This window comes from Megalobrama amblycephala, linkage group LG3 (genome assembly GCF_018812025.1).
Source record: "Megalobrama amblycephala isolate DHTTF-2021 linkage group LG3, ASM1881202v1, whole genome shotgun sequence".
NCBI classification, from domain to species: domain Eukaryota; kingdom Metazoa; phylum Chordata; class Actinopteri; order Cypriniformes; family Xenocyprididae; genus Megalobrama; species Megalobrama amblycephala.
The window spans coordinates 27,987,368-28,013,317 of NC_063046.1; the positions used below are offsets into that span (position 1 = coordinate 27,987,368).

At 36.6% G+C, this 25,950-nt stretch overlaps 2 protein-coding genes across 8 annotated transcripts in view; one reads left to right on the forward strand and one right to left on the reverse strand.

Moving 5' to 3' along the window:
- The window catches only part of esyt2b (extended synaptotagmin-like protein 2b), a 35,077-nt gene extending 18,908 nt beyond the window's left edge, over positions 1-16,169 (reverse strand). For all 3 annotated transcript variants that reach the window (XM_048184812.1, XM_048184811.1, XM_048184810.1), the window contains exons 1-7: positions 14,948-16,169; positions 11,420-11,461; positions 10,300-10,434; positions 6,320-6,396; positions 6,161-6,233; positions 4,601-4,690; positions 3,074-3,129 (exon numbers count right to left, since the gene is read on the reverse strand). In XM_048184812.1, the coding sequence (XP_048040769.1) occupies positions 3,074-3,129; positions 4,601-4,690; positions 6,161-6,233; positions 6,320-6,396; positions 10,300-10,434; positions 11,420-11,461; positions 14,948-15,337 (863 nt within the window). In that variant the 5' untranslated portion in view covers positions 15,338-16,169. The remainder of the gene's footprint in view (positions 1-3,073; positions 3,130-4,600; positions 4,691-6,160; positions 6,234-6,319; positions 6,397-10,299; positions 10,435-11,419; positions 11,462-14,947) is intronic.
- A 157-nt stretch (positions 16,170-16,326) lies between these two features.
- Positions 16,327-25,547, forward strand: dync2i1 (dynein 2 intermediate chain 1). Of its 5 annotated transcripts, none has more exons than XM_048184798.1 (22): positions 16,327-16,484; positions 16,786-16,839; positions 16,919-17,585; positions 17,716-17,771; positions 18,189-18,437; positions 18,640-18,708; positions 20,028-20,105; positions 20,433-20,655; positions 20,745-20,841; positions 20,972-21,101; positions 21,322-21,433; positions 21,533-21,627; positions 21,824-21,953; positions 22,292-22,464; positions 22,570-22,732; positions 22,908-23,009; positions 23,534-23,595; positions 23,705-23,756; positions 23,879-24,039; positions 24,153-24,284; positions 24,386-24,609; positions 24,779-25,547. In XM_048184798.1, exons 1-22 carry the CDS (start codon positions 16,470-16,472, stop codon positions 24,954-24,956), a joined length of 3,222 nt encoding a protein of 1,073 aa, XP_048040755.1. In that variant the 5' UTR covers positions 16,327-16,469; the 3' UTR covers positions 24,957-25,547. The 5 variants fall into 5 exon arrangements, with proteins under 5 accessions (XP_048040755.1, XP_048040756.1, XP_048040758.1 ...); XM_048184799.1 differs by having other exon boundaries at positions 18,640-18,660; XM_048184801.1 differs by lacking the exon at positions 18,640-18,708.
- Positions 25,548-25,950: the final 403 nt, after the last annotated feature.

The following is a 25,950-nucleotide window of genomic DNA, read 5'->3' on the forward strand; positions in this document are numbered from 1 at the left end:
TGACAGCCCTACATTTTACCAAAAACAATTACACACGTCTCTGCGGCGGTTCGCGTGACACTGAAAACTGTGACTTAATTTAACTGTGTCCAATCTACTTAATTATGTAAATATTAAGTTTACTTAACTGTACTACTAGTTTTAGTTTCCAGCATGCTTTGCATAGGGCTTGATCAGAAGAGTAAATGCTAAAATAATTAAGTGTTATTTCATGTGTTTTTGAGTAAAGGAAAATACCTGTTAGTGTTTAATTTTCAGTTATGTTTGACAATTAAAAGAGTTTTTGTGTTTACCATTATGCTTAAGAATAGCGTTTGTGGTTAGGTTGTGGGTGGCTACATGCATTAGGTTTATAGTGTACATTGCTCCTCTCAATGAGAAATAACTAGAAGGACGTTGACAAGTAACTTGTAAGTTTGTTCATTGCAAACATTTCCTATACAAGGTACAGAAGATATTTTAAACATAATAATAAACAAGTGTGCATATGACTCACTTTTTATAATTCATTAGTTGTGTCAATGTATTGACAAATCCATTAATATAATACATCATTGTTAATTTAAAATTAATATCATTATTCAGTCAATATAAGCATTATATGAACAGTCATAATCAGGACTGTTCCATGGCATGTGCAATACTAAAAAACATAAAGGAAGCATAAAAGTCACCCAAGAAGCTGTGATAAAAAAAACATCAGCACATCTGAGCATTACAAAACCATGTCATTTGAAGAAATTAATGAATGAGACTTCTTAGTATTATGGCTAATTTAGTTGCATATACTGTTCTTTTCTGTCCAAAACATGATGATTTTACACTGCAACAGAAAAGGTTCAACTGCTGGGCATTTAAACTTAAAAAAAATAAAACAAAAAGGAACTTCAATCCTCATGTGCATTGTTGGGCATGAGCTTCAACATACTTGAACATTCTTGCTTTGTGGTAAATTTGATTACTTCCCTGGAACCCAGCTCATCTACATGAAAATGAAACATGACACTCAATAACAAAACAAAGAATACTGAACCAGACTGATGCAGATGCGAGTTGCAAACTGTGAATCCATCACAGAAAGCTACTTTCAATAATGTCCAAGTAAATAAAAGCCTTCTCCAAGGTGTCCCTAAACCCCATGGCCATTAGACAAATCTAGTAAGAGCTTTCTATGGAGGATGCGCAATTCAAAAGTAAATTTCATGAAGATAAAAGACTTAATCTTCACCAAAGCCCCTATGGAAAGTCAAATTAAATAAATTAGTTCTAAAAATCTCTTCAGTCCAATTAAAACCTTTATCTGCCTTATTTACTTAAACTTATCTCACTCATCACATCCTTTCTCTACATTTATCAAAACCTATTTTTGCACAATCCATTACACCTGTTATTCCCCATTTCTGTCCAAATTACTTTCTCATCTCTCTTGTCAGCCACACTTGACATTTAATCTCAAATTTTATTGTGCTGTGGTAAAAGGTGATTCATTGTGAATTACCTTTGTAATAAAAGAACACAAACAATTACCGGGAAACACAATACGCTGAACAGAAATAATAAACACCATAAAAAATGAAAGCAAGAATGATGATCATAACTCTCATATTGATTTGCTTGCCAAGCAGATGCAGTTCCCCAAACATCTTCATAATGCAAGCATAGTGCTCTCTGAGGCTACAACAATCACTCAACAGTCCTAAACAGTGCGACACTACAGATATACAGCAGAATTACACTGCATTAGGGTATTATGGTTGCTTGGACCGACAGATCTCAGATTAAGTCTTACATTAGCTATTTGATGCAAGGAGCGTGGCTGACACTGGAGCAGCACTTCCTTTGTGCTGTGAAGATCCAAAGCACTAATAAACTTTAATAGTCTAAGAACAAGCAATCTCAATGCTGCAGTGCTAATGACCACAGCCTAATGGTGCTTTTGGTAGTTTGCTTTGCTTGCACTAAGGATTATCACAAGATTAACTCCCAAACTATACACAAAAATAAATAAATAAATAAAATACTCAAAATAAATACATCCAGATTTAAACTCCACAGCCTGTGTTAGGGAAGAGCTAGAGCCGTGTAATCACTCACCCGCCTGTGTGTGTGTGTGTGTGTGTGTGTGTATGTATGTGCGTGCATGATCAGCACATCCTGAGGTGCAACACTCATGAATCTGCTCCAACTTTTTTACTGCAGACAGTATGTTACACCAACACATTAAGGGTCTCTCTAATATGGCATTACAGTGGACATTAGAGGCGAAAACATTGTTTTTCCTAGGAAACACATAATGGAAAAATGGGTACTCTGAATCTACATGCATAATGCATAAATGTAATTATTATTTAATTGCAAATACTTTGCAGGATGATACAGTAAACATTATTCATTGTATAAATAATTATTGAGGTAGCTTGAGAACAGTTTTACTGAGGTTAGGAAAATGCACTCTCTGTACAATTTGAAGCTGAATTCTCATGTTCTCATGTTAGCCAAGGGTAGTTGTTCTCTTTACAAACACAAACTATTGGCAAAAACATTAACCTGACAATAAAAGGTAAAAGGGTCTTAATCTAAGCAACTAATATAATAATAAAAAAAGCATAAACCTTTATGTGTGAAACATGAATTCAGTCTAGTGTGTCAGACTGGTAGTATAAGCCGTTTCAGAGAAGTGGCCAAAAATGTAAACTCATCAGTACTCAATAGTGACTAATGAGACAGTCCAAGTATGCATAAAAGCTTATAGTTAATTAAACTCAACGTACATTAGAGAGAAAGAAGGATGTCTTGCAATGATTATGTACTCTAAGGCTCTTTCAATTATCTACAATAAATGGGGTATAGTTACAACTACTAATTGAAGAAAAACTAAACAAGAGGTCTAGACTCTGCACTTTATTAATCTTTTTATAAATTTATGGACGAGAACCAAGAGGCACTTAAATCCAAACAAAACAGAACCAGAAGCCTGACCAACATGAAAATAATACAGGTTATATATGACGCACTGACTGTTGTCTTAGTAAGTACAGATATATTCCATTGTAGGAGGAAAAAATGAACTTACTTAATCCCTGGAATGTCCAATATGTTTGTGAGGCCTGTCCAGTTTATGTCCAACAGCTGGATGAGAGAGAGAGATAGAGTGAAGCATATAGATAACTTAAACAGATCACAAAGCTAACATAGTCAAAATACAGGTATTTCTGTTCAGGGGAGAGAAACAAGCACAAGAAAACCTCTGACCATCCCTAGGGCAGTAATTTAATATCACCATGGATGTTAAGCCCCACTGTAAAGCCAGCACATGAATAACAATACTACTGTATGTATTTATGTACTGCTGGTTGCTGTGATAAAAAAACAATCAGTGTCCCAGTGTGCCAGCATATAAATGAGAAAGAAAGAGGGAAGAGAAAGGAAGGTACATAAGTAAAGAAATAGACACCATCCATTAAAATGGGGACAGATGCAATCTAAAAATGTTTCCCTCTGTAAGTTTGCTTCAGTGTCGCCCACACTGCAGAGGAATATCTGAAGAGAAGCCACCTCTGCAGTGCATCAAACTACAGTCAGAACAGAGGACACTTCACACAGCACTCAAATCGATTCAGTTTTCCTACACCTGCCTCATTCAAGCCTTCATTCAAAAGCAGCAGCAGAATATGAGCTTGAATCAGACTGAGCTATGACGACCTGCTGTGAAATTAACACTGCTACTAATCTGGTACTGCCAGACTGTAGAATCTGGGACAGTGCCACTGACTGTCTGCCACCGCTACACACGTGGTAGAGCTGTTAAGATCATTTTATGCTGGTTAGCAAAACTTTAAATAGTCTCAATCATGCAGTTCTGCAAAATGTCTTTATGAACTTTCTGTTTTTCTTCTAATAATACAAAAAATTACCATTTTATAGGCACATTAAAGTGATCAAAAATGAAATTTATGTCATCACATCGTTCCAAGCCTGCATAACTGACTTTTTTCTTAAACATAATAGAAGGCATTCTGAGAAATGTCTTTTTTTTTTTTTTGTCCATACATTGGAAGTCATTTGGGCTCCAATGTTTGGTTCCCACTGTTCTTCAAAATATCTTACCTTATCTGATTCAGTGACACACACTGAAGACAAAGTGAAAATATTTCCTGCATTTTAACAAGAACAGGTCAGCCTTGACTTCTGATCTTTTGCCTTATCTTCTTTTCAGCACTCACAACCTTATCTGGTAGCTTTTGCATCTTTTCTAGGCCTAAAACTCAACCGTGACTTTGTATGTACAGTAAAACCCTGGCTGTGTTTAATAGTACCTTGAACTTGCAAACAAAATAACAAACAATTGGTTTGGATCATGCATGCATTGTACTGTAAGCTGATATTAGACAGTGTCTGCTAAAGATATAATATAATCCATATTGTTTCTAGAGCTAAATAACTGCAAACAACAGCACCTCAAAGACAAAGCTCATTTGTTTGTTATGGTAAAATAGACATTTTGGGGAAAATGTGCAAATTCGAATACAAGTTGAACAAGTCAGGATAACAGGCAGCAAATGTAGAAAAAAAGGGAACAGATTTAAGTTTGCAAACTCACTGGCTTCTTGAGGAAGAAGAGGGAAAGAGCACCAACCAGCGGCATATTCCCCAAAAGTGGTTCCAGAATCACGCGCAGAACTCCATGTAGCTATTCGTACATGCGGCCAAGTACATAAACACACAGAGGGAGAGAAACATATCACATGAAATGATGAAACACTGGTAAAGATTCTCACTAGAGGTTTGGTGTGTATCCTACTCCTATTAAGGCAACATAAAATATCTTGAATTAAAATAGCCAAATAAAATTTGGAATTCATCAGATGGTATTAAGAACACCCCAATTTCATTACTTTTTCACAGTCAGCCTGGGAATCATCGCATGATCGAATGACAAGACTGCATTTTCTTAATCAATGTTTTTGTTTTATTTTCTAGTAAACAAGACATTACGTCTTAATGGCTTATGCAAAATTGTTTCTCCTGTAAACCTGTCTTGTTCTAAGGATGATTCACTTTTCTGGAAAACAACAAACAAGAAAATAATTTTTGCAGTGAGAGAGCAGCACTGTCGAACTAACCACTAAGCGCCTAAGGCTGATGATGAATATTTCAGGATTTCGACACCGATGCATTTATTTATTGTGCTTCTGAAAGCACTCCGCATGCTCGGTGATCTACTATAAGACATTTACCTTTACAACCACCACTTCAGCTCTAAGGAAAGAATTATGAGCTTCTGTTTTGAACAATCATTCATTACCAGGGAATGTCTTTCCTCAAGCAGTCCTTTATGGAATCATAACACTGAGTGGAAGAGGTTATATCAGCCAATGCATATATTAAGGATTTTTTCTGACTTTACAGTGGCTTGAGTATGTCATAGCATTATAACGCTGTGAAAAGCTCAATAGAGATGGTTATAATAATCAGTCAAAAAGTGACAATCAATCAAACTGTGACAGTAAGCAACCAATAAGCCCAAATGTCAGAACTGTAAACTGTTCAATATTTTGTGTACAGAAATTATTTTTCTTTATTTGTTTTATTTTATTACTCTATTGAAATGATCTTCCCTTCACAACTATCACAGAGATAAATGGGAATGCTAACAGATAGCTCTCGCCAGGTATTTTATACCTTGCACAGCAAAAAAAAAATACATCATACACAAACACAGCATGCTGTCACACAGAGAGATTACTCTACTATGCATTTAATGTCACAAAACAGTCATTGTGTGAGCATGCATCTGATCCTGCATTACAAACAGTACAAGGGCATTTCAGTATTTGGTTACACACCTTCCTATAAATACACACACACCCTTTCTGTAAAAATAGGCTCCGTTCAGTTGACCGAATTCCTTCCATGAAACACGTGGTTGCATCACAATATAGGAAAGAGCTTCTCTGTATCCAACAAATTAATTCTCTGGCCTTGGCTAAGATAATCCATTGGGTCATGGAGACAAACTTAATGGAAGATGCCATAACAGAGCTGATGTATATCTGTTGTGTTCAAATAATAGCGGAAAATGCAATCCTACTGCTTTAATGTGGCACAAGAGAAGTGAATATCACTCTAAAATGTTTAATGAGAAAATATAACAACATACCTGTATACTTTTGATTCCTGCTCTACAGTAGTACCTTTTGATATCTACATCGATTTCAGTATTTCCAACGTAGCTGTAAGAAAAAAGACAAATATTAAAAACTGTGGCATAACCAGGATGGTCAAAAGATGTCAGAACGATTTATCAAAGTGATGTCACCTGATCTGAAGGTCCATGATGATCTGCCGTTTGTCCACGTTCTCTGAGTAAACTTTGACCCCGTTGATCCGGAGAGGCTGTGACAGAGATGAGCACAGATGCCCCGTTAGGGGGGTTGACATTTTTTTAACCAGCATGCATTCCTCCACAGAGCCCTGACAACATCAACTATTTCCATCTGACAGCTGGTCAGCTTTTCCAAAAGGTTTAAATTTCTTACGTCAACCTTCCTACTCCTGATGCAATATGAAGATTTTTAGTGCAAGTAGATAGGCGATCTTCAATAAAGTATACAAGATAGTCTTATACCACATTAACATACACAGTCTTTAAATTAAACAGTTCAGACTAAATAGATCAATGTGTTATTATCAGAATATTATCAGATATTATCAGAAATTATACCTTATTGGCTTTCAATTCACTTATTTATACATTCCTTCTGAAAAAATTCAGTGAACGGTTTGTGAATAAATTTTACTTGCTGAATAAAAGCCAACACCATGCATGTATGTTTCATGCCCTCATCAAATCCCATTGTGAACTGCTGCATAAGCCAAATACACAATTTTTACAATTAAATGTTTGAAGTGGCTTTTGAATTCATGCTTAGTTATATTAACAAAGTTGTGTGAAGTGTGTACTGTTTCTTATAGTAGTGGTCTGCTAAAGCACAGTCTCTTCTTGCAAAGATCACAAGTAGACGCGGTAGAGGCATTCCCGTTTACACCTGTTGTTTTAATCCATCTCTTTTATCCACTTTCAACCACTTCTGTCCTGATTTCTTCAAGGAGAGGGTCTATGGGCGGGTAAAAGAATGGATTATTTTCAGATCTTTCGTCTAATGGATGAAATAAGCTTGCGCAATTTACATATGAATGTGCTGAAGATGACGAAAAAAATAAGGAGAGCATCAGCTTTCGTTTAAGTTCTGATGGCCGCAAGACTACGCCGAAAGCTGTGAATGCATGTTAAAAATCAGGAAGGGTGAGAGAACATTGTGCTTGGTACATTTTTCGTCTTCAAACCAAACTTGGGTCTCCAGCCAACAAAGTTTAAATCCCATCTGGCTAGCACACTTCCCATAATGTTTATGTAAGTCAGTAGGCGGAGAGTAGGCATCTTTAGTGGCTGTTTGAACTAGGGCTGGACGATTAATCGAAAAGTAATCGAAACCGAAATTCAGAACCTCTACCCGATGTAATTTTCCCCATGTCAGGTATTTCGTTTTTTTAATCCCATTAATACTTGCCCCTTAAAAACATACTACCGCGCGACTCTGCCCCGCCCAGTCAGTGGCATAAAAGCAAAACACGGAGCCTCCGAGACGGAGGTGAATGCTGGTTCAACACATAGTGATGCCACGCGAGTGGTGAGCCTTGCGTCTTCACTAAATTTTGTCAGTTGTATTTGTTTTATGGTTTGGACATTAAAGGATTAACGATAGTCCACTTTTAAATACACTTTTCCTGATAAATTTACTCACCCCATGTCATCCAAGATGTTCATGTCTTTCTTTCGTCAGTCGAAAAGAAATGAAGGTTTTTGAGGAAAACATTCCAGGATTTTTCTCCTTACAGTGGATTTCAATGGCTACCAACAGATTGAAGGTCAAAATTACAGTTTCAGTGCAGCTTCAAGGGCTTTAAACGATACCGGATGAGTAATAAGGGTCTTATCTAGCGAATCGATCGGTCATTTTCGAAAAAAATACAACCGTTTATGCTTTATAAACAAAATATCGCCTTTCCGCTTCCGCATTCTTCATAACGCTTACGCTGAATCTTCTACGCCTTCCCCATAGACATCTATGGCCTTCCCTATTCTACTTACGGAAAGAACGCGGCGCCAGTTTAGTTTTTTCCCGTAACTTGAATAGGGAAGGCGTAGAATATTCAGCGTAAGCGTTATGAAGAATGCGGAAGCGGAAAGTACGTTCAAGGCGATATTTTGTTTATAAAGCATAAACGGTTGTATTTTTTTCGAAAATGACCGATCGATTCGCTAGATAAGACCCTTATTACTCATCTGGTATCGTTTAAAGCCCTTGAAGCTGTACTGAAACTGTAATTTTGACCTTAAACCTGTTGGTAGCCATTGAAATCCACTGTAAGGAGAATAATCCTGGAATGTTTTCCTCAAAAACCTTCATTTCTTTTCGACTGACGAAAGAAAGACATGAACATCTTGGATGACATGGGGGTGAGTAAATTTATCAGGAAAAGTGCATTTAAAAGTGGACTAATGCTTTAAAGCAATTAGACGATCGGTTGTGTATTATTATATCAAGCTACCGCGCTCGCGCCGCTGCATTGTGGCACGAACACTCATACAAACCGTAGCTGCGCAAAACGTGAAGATCGCGCGCACTGAGAGGAACACAGAAACTAGTTGTCAGCGCTGTCCTGTGATTTATCACTAAAGTAGCTTAGAAACTCAAAAATTATTATAGCATATATTTTTCTACTTTTGAAGGAACTATTTACAACCCACAGCTTCACAATGAATAGAGAGATGGTATGACTTATTCACACACGCAATCACTCGTACTAGTACTGTGCTAATTTATCTTTATCTGATTTACAACGAGCAGAAATCTGTAAGAAATGTTACGAACATAGAAAATAACTGCTGATAGTGAGCTATGATGTAAGATTGCTCTTTCAATAGGAAAAAAATATCCCACCTTTAATAGTCAATCATATTTACAGTACAAACCTTGTCAGTGAGCTATGAGGGCAAAAATAAATAAATAAATAAACAAAATAATCATTCATTAATCGTAATCGAGGTAAAATGTTCAATTAATCAAGGTTTTGATTTTAGGCCATAATTGTCCAGCCCTAATTTGAACGCATGAGCGTCTACACTACAAAAGCAATCTGGTCGAATTAATTTTACGATTATCTCTGGAAGTGGTCGAAAATGGACAAGCTCAAAACGTTTTAGACCCCGTTTACACCTGTATTAAGTATCTTCCACTTGTGATCCGATCAACCAAAATACATCTTAATAACAGGTGTAAACAGGGCCAAAAACACCAGCACAACGTGATTGACTTTGATTGGGTAGCTGGTATAAAAATATGTGCAAGACATATCTACAAAATTAGGTTAGATAAATGTTAACACTTTTGATGTGCAGTTGACCTAAGATGAGAAAATCTGAAAAGCCGCAATCGAATTACTGGTGTTTAAAAGATAGAGATCATAAAACTTTCTGTGATGAAGTACAGCATGCCATTCTGTACTTCCATTGTGCCTACAAATATATGATTATTCTACACAGTATAAAATATATAGCTAAAATATTGTATGGCTATAAAGTCCTTGATTGAGGTTGAGCTGAACACATTGACAATTATTGACAATTCTTTCACGTGAGCAGTGTATGCATGCTCTTATACCGAGTGAATGGGTTAGGCTGTGCCTACTGGTTTCTTTTTGTTAATTAATAATTAATAGTGGTGACAGCACAGGATATAATGGGAAGAAGAGGCAGAGACTGTGGCTGTGTTCGAAAACTTAGGCAGCTGACTTTTTGCATAGCTGCTTTATCAGACAATGATTTTGCAGGCAGCGTTGGTGCATGAAGAAGGTACCTCACAAAACTGATTTTGGACAGACTTCTGAATCGGCGTAACGGTTTTAGCGAGCTTTGGTGAATAACTAAGCAAATATAATAAATAAGTGGAAAATGTAGCCAAAATGCACATTTACACACAAACTGACCACCGACCACAACTTTTAGATGCCATATTTATTTTTTAAGCTTAACTGTCACAGAATTGAATGCACAGGATTGTGGGTTATCAAAGGCAGCAAAGGATACATCTATGTATGCGATGTGTTTGTGTGTATAAAGTGTGGGTCATATTGCGCCAAAGCTCTGAAAAAGACAAGCCAGCTTGAACAGAGATTTACATGTTCTCTAAAAGGATGAATGTTCATAGACTGTGAGAACTCTGTGAGTGTGCATACATTATCTCCGAGATCGATCTTGGTGAAGCTGAATGTACTGAGGTGGGCATTGGCTTCTTTGATGGCTGGCTCGATTGTTCCTTTAAACAGCTTCTCCACAAACTGGCACACGTAAGGCCACATCTGTTTCACTGTCTGAAAGGCAAAGAGAGTATCTGCTCAGCACTATGCAACTGAGCAAAACTGAGGCACTTAAGGCATCCTTATTTCTGCTACTGACTTAAGTATGATAAATAAGCCAATCCAAAACTCATTAGTTACCACAGCAGTTTAACTGTTGTTTGATAGTCTCTTGACTACATTTGCTAATAACAAAATAAATCTTCACTGTATGGAAAATATATTTTTTCCACAACAAGGTTGCAGATCACACAAAGGTACACAGTTTTTTTTTTAAACAGGCCTGAAGACATGTTGCAACTTGACTAACTGTAAATATTCTAAGCATTTGAAAACTATTTCCCAATGCAAACAGAACAGATAGACATACTGGGAAGGCACAAACAGAATTATTAAAAACGAAATGTAGGCTAACTTGTCTGAAAGCAAAGAAATAACATCTATAAGCCTTAACTAAGTCAGAGGTGCAGATAGTCTGACCAAAATAATAATAATAAAAAAATAATAATGAATATAACAATGTTTTTACATTCATGAATCATGATGTATATCACATTTACGTGCTTCAAAATGCATGTGCATGCATATTTACAGTAGATTGTAATATTAGTATAATACAGTACAATAGGAGTTTTTAATCCTTCTCACTCACTTTTGTCATGTTTAAAAACATGCCTGATTCTGCAGTGTTTCATGTAAATAGTTTTGCATGATTTTGAATGTTGCAGACATACTTTGCAGAAGCATGAGGCAATTCAGGTACATAAATTACACCGCTGGGCAAGATGTCAATGAAATATTCAAATCAGGTATGTTTTTTGAAGACTCTGAGTCACTGAGTGTATATGTACAATGAATATTTTAAAAAGCCACTGGTTATACACAGCTACATTTTCTCTGAGGTTTATGTATTTATTTATTTTCTTGACACAGAGGGTGAAGAATGACAGCTACGTACAATGATGAGGGACAAGAAATTATTATATCATACTTCTCTCACCTTATTTAGCCACTCAACTCTCTCCACATCTGGATAATGAACCTGGCATAGAAAATAGACAAAAAACATAATATTATAAAAATAGAGAGGGAACGGGACTGCTTCTGTAAATGCACTGAAATCTTTGAAGAAACCCCTCTGGCTTTCACACACACACCCCCTTGGTCCACAGATGGCATGAAAAATAAAAGACAGTCAGTATATGACAAAATAAAATGACTTTGTCTAAACCTGTGAAAGGTTCTCTACACAAAAAAGTGGCACCTAAGCGTAGCTGCAGTTAAATCCCTGCATGAGTAAAATGCTTAGCCAGCATTTGTTTCATGCAGTGGGAGGGGTGCAGATGACACACTAACATTGCACTTTTTTCATTTTCTAACTTAAAAACAGCAGCAACAACAAAAATATAGGTTTTATTATTCATTTTAGGTTCACAAGCATTAACTCTAATGTTGTTTCAAACCTATATGCATTTTTTTTTGCATGTCATTAAAGTTCACGTGAATGTAAAGTCAGGCATCCCAAAACTTTTGGCAATATAGTGTTTGTATATATATAGTGGATCAAAAAAGTTCAAAGTTGTCCTAAGAAGGAGTTTCGCATTTTTGGCACCTGCCACCTATAAAGCTAACATCTTTCTGTGTGTCCTACAAAAGTAACATCGTTGTAATCTCAAGAGGCAAAGTGGGTGTGTGTGACTTCCCTTCTGCAGTGCACTCACTCCAAATTTATTTTCATTCCAAAACAGTGTTGGTGAAGCTTAGAGAATCATATGACAGCACAGCACTTTCCTCAGCAAGCTCTCCCACTGACATATTCACATCAGTTCAGCATAACCATCAATCAAGGCAAACATCACTGGACACATCTAGAGCTGCTACGACCAGAAATGGGAGCTCTAGCAGAAGTTCTACCTGGAAGACTCTAACGTCACGTCATTACTCATTATCTAACCAATCACTGCACGTCACCTGAGTATAAAAGTTCAGTTCGCAGTTCTATAAAAGTTCTATTATGTTTGCAGATACCGACGCCGGCGTTCACCCCCATCCTCCCCACCAGCACCAGGTCGTTGTCTATCCATACATTGGGGGTAGGCTCCGCCCCTGCCTTCATCTTAAGGCAGGATCTGCAAACGTCTGCTACCCTCCGGACTGTACTATGAACGGGGCCTACACCCAAAGAACTTTATCATTCCATCTGTTCGATATTTGCATACAAACTGTTAAATGAATCTTATTCAAATGTTTCCTTGCCTCCCGAGTCTTTCTGGTAGAACTACACTTCTGGAATCCCTCCAACATGAACACTGAATATTTTGTTTAGTATTAATGATATGTGGGAAAGACATGGAAAGTTCCCATGGTAACCATGTTTCTATGGTCACTAGAGATCACTCAGGATTTCTCCTCACTGACTAGACAATAGAGAGATATATGTGAGAATGTTCATTTGAAAAAAAAAAGAAAAAGAAAAATTCTGGCTAGAGATGAGTCAGTAGACTGTAGACAGTAATGTAGATAGTAATGCACACAGTAATGAGGATATGTTTTGTAATTCTACAGAGAACTAAAAGTGACATGATTTGATGAGAATGTGATAACCTGTGATGTAAATGTTTTTCTATTAAAAGATATATATTGAGTTGTTGTGTCATATTGCTGAGAGAGAAGTCAACTGGAAGAAGCTGGGGGGTAACTAGCTTGTAATCACTAACAGATACATTTTTTTTTTTAAATGATTACATGTATTTAGATATGTTTTGTAAACTGCAAAAATATGCAATGCATTTAACTAAGAGATTTTTTTCATTGGTTTACTTCATAGCTACATGTTTTCTTAAGAAGACGAGTGAAGCATTCAAATCACTTCCAAAGAACTGATTATAAATATAGGGAAATCTATCTTCCTCAGGCATCACACACTTCCTAGGAATGAGAGAGAAAATGGACAAACAAGTCATCGGTGTTTCAAAAGTCACTTTTTGGTATGAGAGTGTGGTGCCACAAAATAAATGATGAATGAATAATCATAGAATTCATAACACTACTGTTGTGAAACATTATGTTCAAAACAAACAAAACAAAAAAACTTCAAACTCATCAGCATAAACCAGTTCAACAGACTTCTGATCTCCTACAGGCAAGTTGCCTCATGCCAGAATCTAATTTGATTAAGGTTCCAGATCAGTCAAAGTCTAAATGAAGAAATGAATTTGGGTGCTTGTGAGACCATGTAATGAAAATGTTTCTGATAACTGAATAAAACTACAGGATTAAACTGCTGTCCTGTAGATTGGTGAGAGCAAATGTGAATCATTTTTGTTTTTAATTTATCACAGAGAATCTCATAGTGACTGACCATTACTTTAAATGGGGGGTTGGGGATCTGTCATCCAATACCATCTGGATCTACATTGTAAAATAAAATATTAAATTAAATTTGTTTTAAAACGGCAGCTGTGGTTGCTAAAAAATATGGTGACAATGTTTCAGGCATTAATGCACTGATAACCACCACCATAACAGTAAATTAATGTACTGTAAAAACAACAACAACAACAAAATATAATGTATATTATTGATAACAAAAATGAGAAGAAACAAAACTATTAAAATAAAATCATGTCCTTTTTACTGTTTTTCGTTGTGATTGTACATGGCAATTCATAGTTTTTACTAGCAAAAAAAAAAAAAATACATGCAATGTTAAACGATTTACAGTTTTCACAGTATACGGTCAGGTAATTACTGGTAATTATGGTCAGTTAACCACTTCATTTACTTTGACATTTTTATTTTATTTTTCTGTAAAACTTACATTTCTAACACGGACTGCAGAGCACTGAATCCTCATTTGAAACTACACAGACTGACCTTGGCTCTCACCCTTCAGGTTCAAATATCTCATTACATAACATTTATTTACTAAACCTAACCCACTTGGCTTTAGATTTGAGCCATGATGAGCAGAGGCTCCAGATAATGTCTATGTAGGATAAAATTAGACAGTAGTCAGACAGATACATGCTGCATCCTCTATCTAGCAAACCACTGTTCACCTTCACAGACAAAGAGGCAAAAAGTCTTGGTCTGCCTCATCCCTGACAGCCCGGCATCACCTGGGATACAAACTTATTGTTTCAAGCTCTCAGTTTGCTGAATGGACACATCATTGAAAGCAAACAAAACATCCTACTCTTAACTAAAGCCAAACAACTTTGATCAAGGAAATACACTGTGTTTATCTATCACATTTCAAAATTTAGTCAATATAAGACTTTGCTTAACCTAATGCACTACACCCAGGCCTAAACAAGTATGTAAAGATGTTATGGCATGTTGTTCCAGGAATATCAATTCCATCAAATCACACTAAAGAGACCCCATTCTGTACTTTTATTCTAGCTTTTAATGAGGGAAAGTTTTATAACAACTATAGATACAACTCCCTCTTGGTTTGCATGTCTGTGTGCTGACTATGATGTTTTAAAACACAGCCAGTCAATGAAAGAAGAGTTTAACTCACCCATGATGGTAACTCAGTTGCTTCCAGCTCCTGTTTAACAGTGTCCTCTTGCTCAAAAATGGAGAGTGCTCTTGTCAGCCTCGTGTTCTTACACTTCGTGTTTCTCTTCCAAAAGAAAAATATTGTGAGTGCGATTAAAAGCCAACTAAAGCTGAACTCAAAATAACCCAAGACATATATGGGGAAGATAATGACGAAGGTCTTGGCGAACTGCAGCCACGTGCGGGTCAGTTCGCTGGTGCAGGACGGAGAGTCCTCGCTGAGCTCCGCCGGTGAGGAGGAAGGAATCGCCCCGTTTGTCGTTTCAGTTTGTCCGCTATCCTTTTGTCCCGAAGCACCTGCTGTTTGAGAAAGATTTCCGCGCACAGCCGTCATAGTATCCTCTGTCATATTCAGCACAAACGGTGCTGATAAAATATTAGGCACTGCTGTCAAACGTGTACATTGTGCTTTAATGCAAAAGCTTCGGGAGTAAACACGATACTTCAGACCATCCCGTACAACTCTCAATATGAAGATGTACACCAGTCCATTTTGACGCGGATACTGGTTCGCTTTGCTTTAATTTTAAAAACATATCTAGCGGTGCATAATTGAAGAACTCAGTTGTCGCAGCGCCACTGTGCGTGTGTGTAGTCTGTTGGCTGGCTGGTTGTGTTGTGAAGAAGCGCGTGCTGCTGTGACAGACAGCTGAGCGCTTCACACACGCGCACTCACACAGCGGGTCTCGAGAGGTCAGTGTCGCGAGCAGCGCAAAATCACCACCGAGCCAAGCAACTGAAGAAACACAAACAATATGAGGCGTCGACAACGAAGCGATGCACAACTATAAACTGTTAACTCCTAAACCAGGGGTTTAAGATATTTTAGATGCAACTAACACTCGCTATAGTATTGTACTGTTAAATTTATTCTTTACTTATTTTTCATTTATTTCATTTTAATATATTTTTTTTTATTTATATAAATCGTTTTTATTTATTTTAATAGATTAAAAACTAATATTTGTCTTATTTTAATCACAATTTAATTCAATTATTTATTTACTTATTTATTATTAATTTAATTTAATTAATTTATTTATTTATTAACTGAGTGCACAAGTTTACAGAACGCTATCATTTTTGGAAACAGCCGACAAAACGAGATGAATTACTAAACAAAGAATTTACATACGTCAACATACTAATTTATCTTAACAAGAATGCAACTATACACATGGACAAATGTATAGTAGCAATATGTCATGTTTTATATTGTGAGCTATGTCGCATTTTATTAGTTCGATTTTTCGATTATTATCAAAATTCGACAGTGTTGCCATAGTAAATAAGATTTGAATCTATCGATTGTTCTTTGCTCGATTTAATAGTCTGTTGAAACCATGGCTTGTCAGGTTACCATAGTAGCATTAAACTGCGCATTCGCTGTAGCCGTATAGCGGTATGGCGGTGAAAGCTGTCAACATAAACTTGTGATTGTTGGATTGTAAAGAAGAACTGAGGAGTGAATCTCTAAAGTGATGTACCCTGTGAAGGTAAAGCAACATTTATCCCGTATGGAGCAGCTGTTGTGTAGCGGTTGTTTGTTTTTGTGAAGATTTTAAAGATGAACAGCACGATTAGCCACTCATCGATAGCCAAATAAAACTGCTTACCTACTCAAGTTAAATCTGTTTATTTCAAAAGCAAATACTTCATCATTTAAACACTTGGTATATAAAGAATCAACTTGTAACTAAGCAATATTTTGTTAGTTATATTAGGTAATCGAGCAACGAGCTTCATTCTGCACAGTTTTAACGCATTTAATATCCATTTTCCTCGTCCTCTCATAAGAAAATAACAAAAGAAGATACTTGGAGGTCTGATGACTTAAAAGTGCACATTCAGGTAATCTGCAGTTTGTTTGTGTGTAAGAAAAAGACAAGGTTTAAAAGCACAACCCGTACAAATGTCATTGTGTTGCCAGGCACACAATGAGGACAGCAGAAGAAAATCCAAACGTGAAGAGGAGCACAGGAAACACAGGAATGGAGAATCTCTGGATCGGCGACAAAGAGACCCCGATCAAGACGCAAGGAAAGAGAAAGAAAAACGGAGACACGGAGAAAGCACAAGAGAGGAGAGTAAACACAGAGACCCAGACAGGGACAGAAACCAGGATATCAAGAGGGAAGACGTCAGGGAGGATAGATATAAAGAGAGAGGGAGAGAGAGAGATAAGGCGTTAGATTTCAACAGACACGGAGATGGAGATGAAGAAGAAAAAAGACACGATCGAGGTGAGAAGGAAAACAGCGAAAGACGGAAGGATAGAGATAAAGACAGGGACATAGATATGTACAAACAGCGGGACAGGGAAATGGACAGGGAAAGAGAAAAAGATAGAGATAGGGATAGAAGGAGGTCTGAGAGAGATAGGGAAAGAAAAAGTGAAACGGATAGAAGGAAAGAGGAGAAAAGAGAAGGAGGAAAAGAAGAGAAGGAGAGAGACAAAGAAAGAGAACGAGAGAGAAGAGAAAGACACAGAGCAAGAGAAAGTGACCGAAATCGACATGAATATGAGGAAAAACAGAGAGAAGGAGAAAGGCGAGAGAAACGCAGTGATAAAGAAAACTTTGGACACAAAGAAAGAGGTATGAACAGTTTGTGCCTCGAGAAGAAGTTGTTTTTTGTTTTGTTTTGTTTTTTTGGTTCATGACAATTTGAATTTGGTAGAAAATCACAATTAATATGATATTATCAATATGATCTCTTTTATTTCAGAACACAGGAGAGATAAAGAAGATAGAGAGAAGAGAATAAGGGATAAAGAAAGCCATGTAAGCCATGTGTAAGGTTGTTGCTATTTATGAGCAAGATATGTGTGATATGTACATTACGGGTCAAAAGTTTTTTGAATAATTATGATTTTTAGTTATGATCAAAATATTGCAATAATAATATTAATATTTATTATTAGTTTTTATTATTATTTTAATATATTTTAAAATGTAATTTATTCCAGTAATGGCAAAGCAAAGAGTTTTTCTTAGCAGCCATTACTTCAGAAAATAAATTATATTTGGAAAAAAAAAAATGGAAAACAGTTATTTTAAATTGTAATAATGTTTCACCATATTATTGTTTTTACAGTTTTATCTTGTGGAAAAATATTGAAAAATTGTGGCAAGTCAACTGACTTGATTTAGCCACATTGAAAACATTAAAAGTCTTGCTAAAGTTGTTGTTGTCAACAGGTTCCAAACGCAAGTCACTCTCAAGAAGGTGAACGGCATCACCAGGAGCGGAAAGAATCAAAGGATTATTTCCACGGCATCAAAGGTGGGGATAGGGAAAAGGCCAGAGAGAGGGAAGAGAGAGACAGAAGGCGTGAAAGAAGGCACAAGGAGGCTTCAGACTACAAGAGTGAAAGGAGTGAAAGAGAGCGGAAACAAAAAGTTTCATCAGGACATGAAATGAATGAAAGGATAATTAAAGACAAAGAGGTACAAACATTGTCAATTAAATTGAATTAAATGAAATGCAAAAGTTTCATGACATTCATTTGCTTTTTAGTTTTGTAAGGTTATAAATCTCCATTGCATATAATATGTTTGTATGTATGTGTGTGTGTGTGTGTGTGTGTGTGTGTGTGTGTGTGTGTGTGTGTGTGTGTGTGTGTGTGTGTGTGGTGGTGGGCGGGTGTAGGAACCGACCAAGAGACCTCAGGTAACATGGAGCTCTTTTCAAGCTGAAATGAGTGATCCAAAAATCCCTGTAAGATTTCTGTTTAAAGTTCAGTTACGCTATATGTTAAAGTCTGCATGAAATGAAAATTAGATTTGAAAATTCTTATTTTGAATGATTCATCTGTGCATGTTTTTTTTTGTTGACCATGTCATTTCTTTACCTTTTTTGATAATCCATTTCACTCGGATGTATGTTTCAAAATGGAAGGAAATATCTGCCACTCCTTCCATTGCAATTAAATAAATCTTATAAGTTACATTTTTCAAAGTTAAGACAACTCCTGCGTGAAAATTCTATATTGTTCATAACACAGATTTAACACTTAATGTTAACTCTGCTAGTTTTCTACCTCTTTAATTACTACTAGAGCTCTGTATGTACATTAATTGGAAGTCCAACCTGGCCTGTAAACTAAACCTGTGATGCCATCCAGATTGGATGTTTGGATGCCAACATCCAAATCTGTTTAAAGGTCCCGTTTTTCGTGGTTTTTTGAAGCTTTGATTGTGTTTATAGTGTGCAATATAACATGTGTTCATGTTTCGCGTGTAAAAAAACACAGTATTTTTCACATAATTTACTTATCTGTATACCGCTGTTTCCACTGTCATAAAAACGGGCTGATGACTTCCTTGTTCTATGAAGTCCCTCCTTCAGAAATACGTAACGAGTTCTGATTGTGCCAGCGGTTCCTGTGTTGTGATTCGACAGCAGCTTAGCGAACCTTGCCCGGAAAGGTCACGCCTCTTACCATAACGTGGAGATGCACGCGCTCATTTTTATCAATTTGAGCCGGAATCAGACCCGGTCATTGGACTGCGGGATGGAAATAACAGCGTTTCGACGACATGGCGACAAACACACTCTACAAACGCAACTCTTGTGTATTCTTGTGGGCGGAGGTTAGTCAAAAAACTGTTTTAGTGACGTCATTAAAGAAGGAAGTAGAGGGATGTAGTCCAAACTGGCCGTTCGATGTAGGCGACTTCTGTTAAATAAAATATCTCGCTTGGCATTGAACTTTGAGCTTTAACATTTTACAGATTTTATTTATACTCTAACAACAACATTACACACTAACTGAAGTTTGAAACATGGGATCACGAAGAACGGGACCTTTAAATATTATATATACAGACAAGAAGCTGCATTTCTACATTACAATAGCCTAAATCAACGCAAATATAAAAACTCTTCCTTTTAGAGTCTGTGTTCCTTACCAGCTTAAAAATGTTTTGTTGCATGTCTTTACTTTTTAAGCTGTTTCCACTGTCTAGCCCCATTGTAAATTTTGAGTAAAAGAGTAAACCCACAGCTAATATGATTGTATGCTTTTGTCTTTCAAGGTGGAGAATGAAGATACTGAAAAGGACAAACAATCAGGCAAAGATTATCATAATGATGATTATGATGAGGATTTTGAGGTGTGAAGGAGTCCAGTGCTATCATTACATACATGACATAAGTTGGATAGTACATAATACTATGAATGGTGAACACATTTTGTCATCATTGGATATAAGTGTCATCATTTTGAGACATCAAAATGTTTTCTGAAAAGAAAAATAAAGATTTCAGTGAATATATGATGAATACAAGATAACTTAAATATAAATTCTTGGTTTATATTGCCCTGATGTGAATCTTAATGCTGAATCTAACCAACAAAATTCTTATTTACTTCTGTCTTATTTCATATTTTATTATGCTGTTCTTTTGGCTGTAAAGTGATGAGCTGTTCCTGCTTTTAGGATTATGAGGAAGACTTTGAGGATGTAGGTGAAGAAGAGGATGATAAGGGTGAGGAGGAGAAAGTGGAAGATGACAAGAAAGTGAGAGAAGAGAAGAGGGAGCTGAGCCCCAGGAGAAGAGAAGAGATTGAAGCCATTCAGAGAGCCATTGATGAGGAAAATGACAGAATCTACTCTGCAAGATCAAAGCCCACAAACATAGAGTCAGCTATCACCCAGAGAGGTAGTTAAACAAAAGTTTGTTGATTCGCACATTCTACGGCTGAGCATGAAAAGGAAGACCTACATCAGTGTTTTGTTGTGTTTTCACAGAAAGACACTCTAACAAAAGTCAAATGCATGGCAAAATTATTGATTTTGTATCAGCAAAGCAGCGAGAGGTCAGCCAGAAAGTGGCCAAGAAACAGAAGTAAGTTTTCTATCTTCATGATAATCTTCAGATGAGAGCCGAATGAGATACTTTTTTAAAAAACAGAAAATAAATTGCATTTGTTGACTAATTGATAAATTAATCAATAGCCATTTGGTTTGAATTGAAGGAAGCGCAGTGAGGAACTTCTGCGTCTGATTGATTTAGACTTCTCCATCACCTTCTCTCTGCTGGACCTGCCTCCTGTCAATGAGTATGACATGTACATCAAGACCTTTGGAACAGCTGATACAAAACAGGTTAGAAATCTTGGAAGTTGTAGGTACTTCCACGCTATGTGGCCTACAAAAGGAAAATGGGGATATTTTGAAGTATTTGGCCATGTTGTGAGCAATATAGGCAGCACAAGATTAAAGAATTAGCTCAGGACAGTTCTTGTTTCTCTCAACTAGATTTGTTTTTCTTTTTTCCAACTCAAAATTGCTTTTATGCAATCCCATGAGATTCTTGTGTCTCCAGGCTTATGTGCAGTGCAATGAAGACAACACTGATCGAGATATACAAACAGAAGAAGTAGACATGACAGACAAATGGACACAGCACCCACCAGAAGCAAAGGCAGCATGCGGAGGTATTGTGTTCAGAATTGCTGTGCCATTATTAACAAGCAACAATGGATGTGTAAAAACTAATATAGTCTATTATGTGCTACTTCCTGAACTGTAACCAGGTTCTAAGGTGTCTCAAGACACATCAGTGGAATCCACTGCAAGAATAACTACTGATTCTCAACATCTGACTACTTTTTTACGCTCTGCTGCACAGGTAAAGAATATGGTTTATGGGTTTATTTTTAACAACTTGTTAAAAATGATCTGAAAGAAAAAAAATCCACAAAAGTGCAAAAAGCATGTCTTGAGTTATTCGATCACAGAAATAGATATGACAGTCATTCCCCATAATCCATCTGATATAGTGAACTTCTAGTTGATTTTTTGTTTTTTTTGTTTTTGCATGTCAGGTGATGGCTGTTTTGATAGAGGAGAATATGGCAGAGAGTAATTCTGTCAGAAAACTTCGCTCTCAAACAGATGCGCTGTCCTTCAGTGATGGCTGCATTCAACTCAATGCCAAACTCCCCTTTTTGCATGGTATAGTTTTATAAATAACATTTACTGACTAATGGCAGTTATTATGAGGTATACATTCAAATACATGATTCTATTGTGGAATAAATGTGTTAGCGTTAGTTCTGGGATTTTTGTATTAATGTAAATGTACTTTAATTTGTATTACTGTGAAGTTATTAACATAATTAGTTTTCAGTTTAAATTACAGATATTTGGTTAATAATTGGGTCAATATTCAATTTCAAACATCACATTCAGTGATCAACATCAATAAATATGAACTGTAAACTGTGTTTATTATGGTGGTGAATATGTGCAGACCCTCAATGACGTATACGTGCGTGTCTACCTTCTTGCAGGTCGTCAGGTGAGTCTGCTGCAGTTCTCCCAAGTCCAAAGACAGACTCTTCTGTCTGTTCATCCTCCTCCTTCCAAAACCAGTGCTGTTCAGCTTGACAGCGAGACGGTCATCTGTGTGTGGAACATCTGGGAGCCATCCAGACCCCAAAAAATTCTTCTTTATGAATCTGAGGTATGGAGAAGAACATACTGAGTAAAATTCATTACTGATGTTTCTGAAATGAAATTGTCTCCCAAAAATTAAAATCTTTTTCTCCCATTTCTCCTGCCCTCTCAGGTGAGGTGTTGTTGTTTCAGTCCTGGTAAAGTTACGTTAGTGTTTGCTGGTACAGCAGTGGGTTCAGTGGTGGTATGGGATCTCAGAGAACATTCTGGCACTCACTGCAACTTGGTGGTTGGCAAGGAGGTGTGGACACTACGCTACCCGACCTTCTCTACGGGTCAGTCACTGCTCACTGCTTCAGCTGCTGTGCCATCACAATAAATAATAGATAACATATACAAGTGTTTTCGAAAACTGTTTATTCATCTAACTTCACTTATATTTAAATATAGATATTTGGAGTCAGGTCACGGTTAAAGTTAAACTGACCTGTATTTTGTATATGTTCGCAGATGCTGTACTTTCAGGGGTGGGTCATCTCTCTCCTGTGGTGTCTGTTGAACCTGTACTGGCAACTGCTGATACAAGTTCAAAGATAACTGCAGACATAGAAGGTAATATAAGCCCTGTGTTTGACAAACACTTTTTTTAATATAATTCAGTACAATAGTAAAGTTTAGGGTCAGTAAATATAATTTTATCAAAAGAAATTAGTAGTTTCATTCAGAAAGGATGCATTAATTTGATCAAAAATGACAGTTAAGAGCTTCATATTGTTACAAAAGTTTCTTGAGTAACAGATCAGCATATTAGATTGATTTCTGAAAGAGCATGTGGCTCTGAAGACTAAAGCAGTGGCTGCTAAAAATTCAATATTGCCAGCACAGGAATAAATTACATTAATAATAATAATAATAATAATAATAATAATAATTTGTAATTGCAATCATTTGTAATTGTAATAATATTTTGCAATACTGTTTTACTGTCTTTTTGATTAAATAAATACAGCCTTGGTGAGCATAATAGACTTATTTCTAAAGCATTAAAAAATTGTACTCACCCCGAACATTTAAACGGTAATGTATATTTTGAATGTCACCAAAAGAAATTCCTTGTTTCTTTGTGCAAAATCTAGAGTCTCTGGGACTGTCATTCCAGTTAGGATCATTGGATGAAAATGGGGTGTTAACTCTCTGGGTATGTCTGATTTTAACCAGTAACTTTATTTCACTGAAACTCACTTTCATTTGATGCTGTGTCACTTTAACAAGAGATTGATTAAAGTTGAAGGTTTGGTCTCTGACAGGTTGTGGTCGAGCTGCCCAAAGGAAATGATTCTGGATCTCAAACAGACCTAGGTAAGCCTAAGTTTAAATTTATTTTACTATTTTCTGTGTATTATAAACAAAAGGCTATACAAATAAATTGAAGATGAAATCATCTTTTTAATCATCTAATAATGGTGTGTTTGGCTTGGTAGGTCTTAGGCCTGGCGGTAAAGTTAAATTACTCCACAGCTCCTCTCTACAGACCAGTGAGAGATTACCTCAAGACATTATAATGGGATTTGGATCTCCTGTGAGCCTTCAGTTAAAGTTCCTCCCTTCTGACTCGAATCACTACTTCATTGGTACTAACATGGTGGGTGTTGCATGAAGTTGTTGGAAATTTGGTTTGGTGGTGTTTCCCATCACATAGACTTTTATCTTGGTTTTGAAATGTTTCTTGAAATGCATTTTCTTTCATTATCTAAGGGTCTGGTTAGACATGGTACGAGGCATAGCTTGAAAGTTCTTCCAAAGTTCTACAGATCACAGTTTGACAGCTGTAGACCAGTGGAGGTCACAACACTTGACTTCAGTCCTTTTGGAGAACCCCTTTTCCTGGTAAAAGCAGCTTGAACTGTATGTGTATTTTCTGTGTTCATTGTCATTGTTGATTATATTAACCCCTTTCCATTTGATTCCTATTTGATTCCTTTCCATAGGTTGGCTGCAGTGATGGAACAGTTCGATTGCACTCTGTCCTGAGAGAAGATCCGTTGATGGAGTGGTCTGAATGTTCCAGTGGCGCTCCTGTTCTGTCAGTGCAGTGGTCTCAGACACGGCCAGCTGTATTCTGTGTTCTGGATGCTGCCTCTGATCTTCTCATCTGGGACCTGACAGAGAAGGATTATGTGCCAGTCATCACTGAGAATATACACAATGACCGGTATGAAGCCAAGATATCAAACATTAGATCTTTTTAGTATGATAGAAATAAGTTCAGTTAAGCTAATATGTCAGATAATTCCTCTATTCCTCTAATTCCAGAGGTAGAGCATGTACCTCAGGCACTTCACAGTTTTTAAAATCTTTTGTTTTCGAACTACTTTTCGCAGGGTAACAGCCATGGCAGTGTTTGGTGAGCCAGCCAAACAGAACACATTTTCTGGCGTTGCGCTCGCCAAGCAGTCCGGAAAGGTGGAGATTCAGTATTTCAAGAAGTCACTTACAGTGCCTAGCGCCTCTGACAAAGAAAAACTTAATACTGTTTTACATGATGCTTTTTTGATATGAGATCTGAGCCCAGATTAATATCCAGTTAAGTTGATAATATGCAAATAACAGAGGAAAACACAAAGAGGGTTTAGAGAGAGTCATAATGAGCCCCCAAAAAGTATGGACAGACCTAGTGAATTATATTTCCTTGTTACATTAGTAATGTATCCAAAGCCACATTGATTGTGGCTATAACAGCATGAACTGTAGAGGATGAGAAATGGTTGTTTACTACAGTCACAGTGGCTATGCTTTTTGGTCTATACAAATAACAAATGAACTTCCCTGGCTTAAAAATTCATTACATCTGAAACTTTGCTGATGTTGGCTGGAACATAATGGCTTTGTTGCTGTAAGCAGCATTTTGTAAAGTTAGATCAAATGCTAAAGGAAGCACATAAAAATGAGCTTTCTGTTCCTCAGGGATATAAATACTTTATATCCTTTTTGTATTATTTTACAATATATGTACAAATGAATATTTACACTGAGTAGCATTTGGAATATATTTCTTATTTATGGTCCTTATCATTTATTCACTATCAGTGCTATCATACTGTTGTTGTTATTATTAATGGATTTTTTTATTAAAAGACGATTGTATTTAGACTGGGGTTTTTCTTCGTTCTTTGCGTATGTTGTTATTACTTTCTTTACTATATTAGCAACTGTACATCCTCACTGTGGATTTTATCTTTTGGAAGGGTATCTGCACACGTACTGTCTCAATGTTATCAATCTCACAGAGGGAAACGAACAACATTTATAATCCGTCTTTGAGGCCAACTGCATTTTGACTGTTCTGTCAAGTATTATAAATTTTTACGTTACCGTTACCATGGTTTTAAGATATACTCGGACGTTTGTTGTTTTTATATAATGTAGTCACTGCAATAAAACTTACTGACTGACAGTAGTACAGAAGTTTGTCAAAACATTTAAAAAACAGAGATAAAGATTTCTACATGGCACAACACTTTTTTTCATGAAATCCTCCTTTTAAAATATTATT